Source organism: Metopolophium dirhodum, chromosome 1 (assembly GCF_019925205.1).
Source record: "Metopolophium dirhodum isolate CAU chromosome 1, ASM1992520v1, whole genome shotgun sequence".
Taxonomy (NCBI): domain Eukaryota; kingdom Metazoa; phylum Arthropoda; class Insecta; order Hemiptera; family Aphididae; genus Metopolophium; species Metopolophium dirhodum.
Window position 1 is genome coordinate 126,711,969 of NC_083560.1, and position 11,343 is coordinate 126,723,311.

The window sequence follows — 11,343 nt, forward strand, 5'->3', positions numbered from 1 at the left end:
AAACGCACACTTTTTAATCGACTCGTCCCTTATTTTTCACTGTTGGTTATTACGCCCTCGGGAAAAATTATTATCTGCGTGTTTTTCCATTGTTTTTCACAATACTTGACAAATCACTATCTGTTGAGTATTATAATAATAATAATAAAAAAAAACAAATTATAAAGATGTACCTACAATAATTTTTATCAAAAATTAAAACTCTATATATTAAACGTCAAATAAGAAAAAAACAAATATGAGAACAGCGGCTTGCTGTAAATTATTGGCTAATTATATGATGGAATAATAACATTATTGTACAATTCAGTAGATAAACATATGAAAAAAATTACATGAATTTAGTTTACAAAGAAAATTAATAAATGTGTGGTAAAAACATACGATTTATTATGATGATGTATATTTAAAAACTCGTAACAATATAATATGATATGCAATTGTCACTGACAATTTAAAAAGACTTATTATTACCTATGTTGTCTCCGTCTTACAAGTAAATTTACAATCAGAAATGCTCGTTTAGCTTCGTTAGTTCGATAGCTGATTGATAATACCTATTATTAAACTTAAAGGTAGGTAACACAATTGTCTGTAGTTTGTTGAGCGTTTTTCGGTATATTAAATTTTAAGTTAGTTACAATATTGTGTATTATATTACAATTTAAAATTTAGAAATACCTATAATAACTTGTTTAAAAACTCAAATGCCGAAAAAATAACTCCAATTAACCACACAAAATGTTATTACCTTTTTAGTTTAATAATATTTAATAATATGTAAATTTAGATATGTATAATTTTAGAACTATTAAACGTTTATTTTATATACCTATTGTTCCACACTTTTCAGACAGAGACAACACAATAATATGTGGGTGAGACGTCCTCTCAAAAAACATTTTCTCTATCTGATTTGTATTATATTGTATTTTTAAACTCCAGTCCGTACCTACACATATAATTTATTGGTACATTATATTATCAGACATCATTGATCGTAATTCGTTACCAATTTCACAGTTAAAAAAAGGTTTTTAATTTATAAGGAACCGATAAATTGCACACAAAACGTTTATAAGTACCTAAGTAAGCTAGTGAATATTAAGAATATACTTTCTCAAACAATGTTTTCGTTAAAATTAACTTTACTTTAGAAAAAGTATAGTGGTGCATAGGAACACCTGTGTCAAGTAATATATAATTTTTTTTTCATTTTTAATAAAAAAAAGAATCCAATATATTTATGTTTCTCTTTTTAAGATAAAACACTACTTTTCAATTGACGTTTTTACTTAAAGCTTTATTAAGGTGGTTCAATTTTATTTAAGTACTTTTGCTGTTCAACACTGTCTTTTATTCACATTGGTCTCCTGCTGGCTATTACCAAAATGACTGTCTACAATACGAAATAATATTATTAATTCCAATTTACTAACAATATGACATATTTTATGTAAATGCTAAGACGGATATCGTGTGGAATCATTGCGAATACTTGCTGTGGTAACAGGTAAAATGGGAAAATGAATTTTTCTTCGAAAATGTTGACATGTTGACTTGAGCAATAGTCGTGCAAATCCATATTAATAATGTGCTAATTTTAAGTTGAAATTAATTTTTTTAAATATTAATATTTCACTCTGGGGGAAGGTGGTGTAATGTTATGACAGCCCCACCCCCAATGTTTTTTTTTCAAAAAATATTGTGTATATTTTGAAAATTATCATGCAAATTCATGATAGTTAGATGCTATATATTTGCTTAGTTTTTTTTTTTAATGCCATCGGGGTTAATGACTGTTGAATTACGCCACTAGCACGCGTTTCCGACGTTATATTTTGTTATTAAATAATTTTTAAATAATCTAATTTATTTAACTCAATATAATATTTAGATCCAGAAATCCAGACTAATGGTGTATGGAGAGTGTTGACAAGTGGTGAATGCTAATTTAAAGAGATAATTATATTTTAAATTAATACATTTAAAAAAAACCTTTAACTAACAAAATGAATTTTATCTTTTTTCAAAAATTGTTAAGATAGGAATTATCGGGGCAACATCCGTACACAATTCTTAAGAAAGGATTTTCATTTGTACATATTATGTACTGGAATATAGTTTAAAATGTAACTTATTCAATACGTAGGTAAAAAAAAAAACATTTTAAAAATAACAGTTAATCCACATGTATTAATGTAGGTACATCAAAGAGTATTTTAAATTAAAATACTATAAAATATATTTTTAATATTTTAAAATAATATTATAATTATATTTTAGATTCTGAGTGGTGTATATTTTTGTATCTGTATACACGAAAATTAGTCAAAAAAATGCTATGGTTTTAAACTTTTGAGGTGGTTTCTGGTAGAAAATTGTATCTAGTTGGTATTTTATAGTTGTAAAAATAGAACATTTACAGTTATTTTAAAAACCATCGAGAAAAACAAAAATAAAGTAAGGAAAAATTCAAGTTTTTACGTAAAACCCGTTTTTGTCAAAATCAATTTTGTTTTGTTGTAGTCACTTAAAAAAAATAACTGTATGTACCTAAAATGTTCACCAAAATAATTATATCAACATTTTCTATACATGGTATAATTTTCAAAATACGTTGACTCTTTTTGAGCTATATATAAACATTTTAAATTTGAATTATTTTTCTTTTAGTCAAAACGTTTGAAGATTTAATAAAAAATTCGTCATAAATTGTTATTATAGTTACCAAAAAACATTAAATATATAATATATGCACGATTTATTTTTATAAACATATAAAGTTCAAATGTTGACAAAATTGATCAACATCAAACATTTTAAAATTATGTTGTAGTTAAATTTTTATTTATGTTAAATTTTTATAGCTAAGGATTTAAAATTAAAAATAATTTTTCTCTCAATTAGTTCATACTATAATTAAAATGGGGCACGGAGTGGCCGAGCGGACTACGGCGTCGGGTTCCGACGCGTACCGTCGCCGGTTTGAATCTCGACCTCGGGCGGCTTTTCTATCTGGGCAGGCAACTATCTAGAGAGAGAGGCCATCATCTCCCAATCGGGCATGGCAGAAACCTACAGGTGCCCAATTTGAAAATCTGCCAAAACCAAACACATGCGTTTATCAACCTACAGTTCCCTCCCCTACCAACAAACGAACGAACAGCTAATGGCTATAGTTACCGGGCTTAATGATCAATAAAAAAAAGTATAATTAAAATATTATACATAATTATTAAGATTTATAAAGTACACAGGAATATTATTATATTTTATACACACTACTTATGATATTTTCCAACACAATGTTTTCGAAAACAAAAATTTTTCAATCTACTATATTTCTTATGTGTTAGTAAAATAAATAACTATATAAAAACTATATGAAATATACTGAGTAATAATATATAGACCGTCGTCGCTATTCAATAATTTTCTATCATTGAATCAAACTTTGACACATACAGTTACCCACTTGAAACAAACTTTACAAACTTTTCGAATGTCATGTAAAGTGTTGGGCTTAAGTTCATACGCGTAGTATATTTAAAACGAAATAGCATTTTCAAGATTTTTGAGGGTTGTACGCAATTTTACAAAATATAGTTAATAATACTGCAGGTTGAAGTATGAAATTTGTTAAAAGCAATGGATCCGGTAATTTTGCCGCAGCACCAGTAGGTAGTAAGATGAAATTTAATTTTGAGTGTTTTCGAGGATTGTTAAAAATGTAATATTCAGCTGACAGCTGAAAAAAATGGTACCTACGAAAAAAGTACATAATACTGCAGGGTTGAAGGTTATGATTTAAAAAGTAGACAGGTTATATGTCGGCATTAGGTATAATACGTATATTATGTTTATGCACCTACGTCTCTAGTTGATATATTCGTTAAAAATGATAATTACTAAGTACCGAATATACCTTAAAAAGTAAATATAAAATTACAACGTAATTATTACAAAATAAAAAAACAGTTAAGTGGATGTCGCTCTGCTGTTCAGTAGCGGTTACAAGTGGGTCGATTTATAATGGATTGTATTAAACTAGAATTCAATGAATTAAAACGATTCTGAGCGGAGACAGTTTGTCAGGATTTTTTATATTGTTATTATTTATTATAGCCTGTAAGTTATATTATAATTTTTTGTTCGTTGCTATGCTGATGAACAAAGCGTTAGAAATTAAAATCCCATTTTTAGCAATTGTTCGTAGTTTCTCCCGTGGCATTAAATAACTACTGAGAAAATCGAAAAACGATCTCTCTACAGTAGTACAGTACCATCTTGATCTAATTTGCTAAAAGATAAGGTACAATAGATGTTGAAATCGAAGCACTCTTTCTGGTAGAAATTTTATATACAGGATAAAAAAATAAATAAAATAAACACCATTATAAAACCACTAGATCCTTCGCTCCGCTCAGAATTTAAAATAATATTAACATAGATATCTATTATTATCATTTCAGAACCTTTTACATGAATTTCACATCTTTGCTATCAATAAATTGGGGTTCAAAGTGATTTAATTTTTTAATTTCTAACAATTAACTGGGAATATATAATTATATTCACTTATCTTACCTATATACATATTTTATACATCTACCAATCATATTATAATTATGTTAATTTGTGTATCACAAATACTATATGGAAAGATTCCTTATCATTTTAATAGATTAAAAAAATGTAATTTTAAATTGTTTGTTGGATAATAATAGTTAAAATACATTCGTTGTTGGATTTTAACAGAACCAATATCAAACGTACATCCGTGTTAATTTCCCTGAAATCTGTACATTCTTAATTTTTCCTGTGAGTTAAACACGTCGTCGTGCTGATTTGCAATCAATCCACTTTGACGGATCAATGTTAACATCGTGCTGTAAGTAATCGTGATATCGTGATAGGTATGTATAGATAGTACACTTGTGTTATTTAATTGGAAAGTTACCCAAGTCCATGATGCAGTGCGAATATTCTTGTGCGTGTTTTTTTCATGAAATCGAATGTACGACAATATAGAGGGTTATATCCTTTGTATAAAATTGCATTTCAAAAATAGCATTAAAATAATATTCACTCTAAATCCTTTGCAAGGAGTGTTTGGCCAAATTTCCGATTAATTAGCACGCTGATGCACCTAGGCACCACACACCTAATGCCGGAAATAGAGTTTGCTGCAGCATCCCATCACGTAACAATTGGTGTTGTCGCAGCCGACATTTTTTCGCACTTGTTGCCGCAACGATTCGACGAACTGAGGCGGCAGCGTGTGTGCCGCCGGATCACCGTAACCAAGTCCTCGCGGATTAGAACGAACTTGATCCGGATAGTAGTGGCTGTCGTCCCGCTGAAACCGACAAACTTGGTTAACCTTCACTATGAACAAATCGGCAAATGGTATGGATAATAAAACATCTGAGGAATTACCGATTTTCGATTTTTATTGTTTCCTTCAACGTATATATTTTATCAAAGTTAATTTATTAATACGGAAGTATACGAACCTTAGAACATAGTATCGCAAATTAAATTTATAATACCTGTAGGTACTTACACATTTATAATTTTTTTGTACAGTCTATTTTTGATAAGATTTTCTATACTAATTAAAAAACGCTGAAAACACATGGTTAACTTAGGATTAAGAAGAAATTCTACGAAATCGCAGAAATCTAAAAACTATTTTGTGTTTAAAAAATTATAAAATATTCAATTTTGATAGCTAAGGCTTGACAATGTAATATTCAAGGTTACTCATAAGTAGTTTATACTAGAACCAGAAATTTTTTTTTATAGTCATTTTGAGTTCTATTTGGATTTTATTATATATTTAAATAACGAACAGTGATTTTAGTTATTTTTTTGTATTTTAAAAATATTTTTCGTGGAGATTTGAAACTTTTTCGTACTTATACTAATATTTTAAATACACAATGAAATTTTCAAAACATTTATACTAATTGTATTGCCTAGTTATTTATACTGTACTAATAATAAAAATAAATTAATATAATAATTTATAGCAATATATTATTCGTATGATAATTGGCTGACATACCGTCTCCACTCCGAATCGTTTTTCGTTGCAATAATTTATCATTTAATTCAAACAAAACAGATCCATTATAGAGATTCTAGTAGCAATTACTTTCCCCCTTTATAAATAATTAATTTTTTAATTCGGTGTGCACAAATAGTAGTACATTTTAAGGAACAAAAAAATAATAATATTTTTAAGAATTAATATAAAAAAAGTTTACTTGGTATACTTAACTACATTAAAAAAACAAACTATTTATTATTATTAATTTAAACTGTATTGATAATAGCATCATTAAGTTTCTATTGTTGCGAATAAAGTAATTAAAACCATGAGAGTTGAGGTCGTCACGTACTTAAGGAATGACATGAAAATGTAAATCACGGACAAGAAATATTTCCCTTCACGCTTTTTCAGGTCTTAGAACAATCTACCAATGTTTATACATATCCATATTATACCTACTAAATTGATAAGTTTGATTAAATATATAACTATTTCACGAAAAACAAGTGGTAACTCGTATTCCATAGTAAGTAAGAAGTAAGCCAATAGATAATTGTAATTTTTTTGTAAAATTAAAAAATAATATTAGGTACTCATTATTAATAGATAATTAAGGTTTAGTGACAAAATATTTTCAATTTTAAGAAATATCTTGAAATAATTCCATATTAGCAATTCAGATCAAGGTTGATACAAACACAAACAAAAAAATAACTTATATTAACTTCTCGTCCGCTATCGGTGTGTCTAAATCAAAACCCTTGTCCTCAACTTTTAAGTCGAAAATAATGACATGAGGAATTTTGTCCACAACTAGAACTTATGCAGCCAAACTTACGGTATAGCCGTTGAAACGACGAGCACGATGACGACTATACATTTCTTGTTCGGTGCCACGGAATTTGTGTCCCGTGTCATGGTCGGCTCCCGACCTCAATCTTTTATCTCCGCAAGGATCATACACATTTTTTTTTATATTCTTTGGTACCTTGTTTTTCCGCACAACTTTCTCAGGTGTCTTCAATTTCTTAATGATCTTCTTTTTGGGTTTAACTCTGTAATTGTGACATAAAATTATCAAAATTATACCACATAATATGATATATCACTCGATAACACTTGTTTAAATTGATCAAATGTGCCTCAGTTTAAGGAATCTTACACTTTTTGTTCCAATTGTTTGTCCAATTCTTCTTTAGTGGATTTTTCCAACTCCAATGAGCATTTCAGGGTTACGAATTGTTTCTTGCATTCCTCCAAACATTCACACATTGTTTTCATTTTATTTTCTTCGTCATTTATTTTTGAATCTTTGCATTTTATAGCTTGTTTTAGTTTTTCTATATCTTTTTTTAGTCGGTTTTCTATTATAATTTTACACAAAAAACATTTTTATCACAATAATTAATTTCGTACAGACCAATTTACGTAAACATATTAATGTCAATATTATATACCTCTTTCCAGACAGCATGTTAATTCCTTTTCCATACACAAAATCGTTGCTTTGCAATCTTCCAATTGTGTGGTAAGTTCATCTATATCTTTTTTGTATTGTGATGTTTTCTTATTGAAACATTCATTCATATCAAACTCCTTTTTGCAGTGTTCTGCTTGAATTTCACATATTTTTTTCTCTGTATCCTTTCCATATTGTTCTAATAGTTGTGTCGACTCGGCCAGTTGACATTTTAAATTTTCTTTTTCCAAGAAAACAGCAATACAATCGCAGGATGTCGTGAGTTCTGATTTTTCAGAACGCGAACAGTCGGCTGAATGACAATCTAATTGAGATGTTGTTTCGAGTGGTGGTGTCTCACATTGACACGTGCAACTGTCATTTGATTCACATTGGCCAAAATCACATTTATTTGTGTCACATGGTTCAGGGCAGCACTTGACGTTATCGTTTGGACAGGATTCGTCCATAATTACTGATACCGTTCCACAATGGGCTACAGGTGTAACAGTTTCAGGACAACACAAATTAGTCTGTATACCAATATGAGTAGATTCCTTTGTCATTTCAATTGAATAAGTGTTTTCATAGTTTAGTCCCCGTACATCATAATTTGTAATATTACACGATATGTTGTTTTCGCCAGGAAAACTGCAAATATTAAACAGTTAAAATATTATAAAATTTATCAAAAAAAAAATATGTAAAATATCAAAATAATTAAGGTCTATGCGAAACATTTACATATCGCAGATTATAAACAAATATTAAATGAAAAACTAATTTATTGTTCAGTGTTAATTAAATAATAAAAAGTGGGTCAAAGTTATTCGTCTTTATAAATAGTACACAAGCAGAACGAATATATATATATATATATATATATTTACTAGACATTTGAATGGCTTAGTTTTGAACAAAAATGTAATAATTTATAAAAATTATTCTATACCCTTATTATACGAATATATATGAATATTATATTATTGAGAGGACTTTGAATTAAGTAACATACTAACAAATTACTCAAGTCATAACTTTTTTATATACCACATGCAGGGTTTAATTTTGTGATGCATAAAAGTATAAATGGTCAGGTCTTCCAACTCTAGAAAATACTACACACACTTGTCCTATGTCCATGCAAGAAAGAGTTATTTTTTAAATCTAATCCACGATGGGTTAATGTCTAACTTTGCACTTAGCTTATTGTTATTGAAAAACAAACTCTTATATTGGAAACTAACCACAAATGCCTCGTCAAAAAACTACAACATAATATAAACTCAATACATTCCATGCCCTCATTAATATAATTTAATTTGTGGATAAATATCATTAAATATTATTTAATATTAAATAAGTAAGTATCTAGGTTGTAATCCTATCACAATTTTAAAAATTTCAAATTTATTTCAACGAGCTCCTAAAACGCTGAGTCCCCTTGCCTTGTAATAATGATTATGTCTTTGAGTAATCAACCACTTTCATATAAATTACGCATTAAACAGTAGTGCTATCATTAATATTATACGAAAATATAATAAAATAAAAGTAACCAGCAGTAGTCTCCTATCTGTTTATCATCTACTGATATGTCATATTGACATCCGGCAGATATACAAGTTGGCTTTATCGATTGCTTCATGTCACAATTCGTAGTCAGACAGTTGACCATATTACAGTATTTCTCAGTAATTTCTTTTTTTAGACATATTTCTTCGTTCAGTTTACACTCTGTATTATGTAGCTTTTGTTCTGTACAAGTCAATTTGGCACAAGTTTTGTGAAATTCACATTTAACGTGGCTCATTTCTGAATTCAAATTGGCAATTTCTTCGTCCGCTTTCGTTAGTTTTTCTTTATGCACAACCAGATCTTTTCGCACACACGATTCGTTTTTTCTTACAGTTATGAGCGTATTATTCAATTCATCGATATCTTGACACTGTACGTCATTTTCCGCTCTTAAATTATCATTGTGATGTGTCAATTCATTGTTTTTTTGTATCGTTTCTTCAAGTTGTTGTTTTATCATATTTACATTTATACATAGCGTCGACACATGTTCTTTATTTTCTTCGTTTTCTTTATTCAATTCAAATTCTCGAGTTTGTAACCGTTGAACCATCTCATTGAATTTTGAAAGTTCTTTTTCATTTAACAGATTTTTTGTCATTAATGAATCATATTGGCATTTATAAAAATCAAGTTCAGTTTCTAAGTTCCCAATATCAGTTTTCAGTAAACCAATTTTATGTTCAAAACTTTTTTTGTCTTCGTCATTTATATTTTCCAAGCATTTTTTAGTATTTTCGATATCTAATTTGGCAGTGGCTAGTTCGTTTCTTAGTTCTTGAATGGTGCAATAGAGATCTTCAATTATTTTATTAAATTTTTTTTCTGCGACACATTTTTCTTCTTTAAGTTCATCAATTTCTACTATATGTGTTTTGTTTTGCATCTCAAGACCTTTAGTAACGGCTTCAAATTGAATAATTCGTTTACAGAGATTTTCGATTTTATGACAATTTTTTATGTTATTGTAATTTTTTATTTCCAATTTGTTATTTAGTTCCTCATTTTGTATACTCAGATGTTTACATTTGTCTTGACAAATGATTTTCAATTTTTCTGTTTCTATTAACTGGTCTTTCATATCACACAAACCATATTCCAATCCATCTATAATTGTAATATTGTTTTTAAGTGTCTTTTTTTTTTCACATACTTCTCTTGATATGCATTCATCATTGCAAATTTGTATATTTGAACAAGATTCATTGCTTTTTATTTCATCTTTCTGCTCTTCATATTTATTTACTAATTCTGCATGATCCTTTGTCTTGGAACACAATTCTTCTGTTACTTGTTGTAATCGGTTCTCCAAATTTGATTTCTCTTTTAAAATTTTTTTCAACGTATTCGCCATATAGTTGACAATTGACTCCATTGAGCATTTCTCATTATCTTTTTTTTTTGACCTATCTATTTCTTGGTTTAATTTGTTCACATAACATGCAAGATCACTTTGACATTGTGTCAGTTCATTTCTACTGATGTCATTTTCTTCAATTAAACTGCAAATATTCGATTTTGATTGTTTTAATAATGTTAAAATTGAAATACATAACGTTTTTGAATTGCAATATTCATCTATTGCAAGCAGCAACTCTTGTACGTTTCCGTAGATTTGACCTTCACAGACATGTTCTATTGAGTTCTCTAACAGTAATTTACCTGCACATGAACATTTTGAATCTACCCGTGAATTTTGTTCATCTGAGCTTTTTGAATATATCATCAGTTTGTTTTCACATGAACATTTTGAATCCACATTCAATTTCTCTTCACATGAACATATTGAACCTTCCTTTGATCTATCTTCACATGAACATTTTGAACCTCCCTTTGATCTATCTTCACATGAACATTTTGAACCTCCCTTTGATTTATCTTCATATGAGCACTTTGAATCCACATTTGATTTATCTTCACTTGAACATTTTGAATCTACCACTGATTTATCTTCACATGAAAATATTGAACTTTCCTTTGATTTATCTCCACATGAACATTTTGAACCTTCTTTTGATTTATCTTCACATGAACATTTTGAATCTACTAGTGATTCATCTTCACATACAGATTTTGAATCTACCGATAGTTGTTCTGATTCGCATTTATCATTTGAACAGAATTTACAAATACTTTCATTTTTACAGAATTGATTTTGGTATTTCTCAATAATCAACTTTAGTTCTTTCTAAACAATACATAAGATTTTATTATTTTTCTAATTTCTATAATATGACTGGACATT

The 11,343-nt window shown here is 28.5% G+C and overlaps 1 protein-coding gene across 1 annotated transcript; it reads right to left on the reverse strand.

Annotated features, from left to right (window-relative positions):
• Nucleotides 1-5,167: 5,167 nt before the first annotated feature.
• LOC132936859 (CAP-Gly domain-containing linker protein 1-like) lies at nt 5,168-10,539 on the reverse strand. The gene is made up of 6 exons (XM_061003644.1): nt 10,341-10,539; nt 9,080-10,283; nt 7,519-8,171; nt 7,224-7,425; nt 6,900-7,116; nt 5,168-5,362 (listed from the first exon to the last, which is right to left on the reverse strand). The coding sequence occupies exons 1-6, from the start codon at nt 10,471-10,473 to the stop codon at nt 5,168-5,170; spliced, it is 2,604 nt and encodes an 867-aa protein (XP_060859627.1). The 5' UTR covers nt 10,474-10,539.
• Nucleotides 10,540-11,343: the final 804 nt, after the last annotated feature.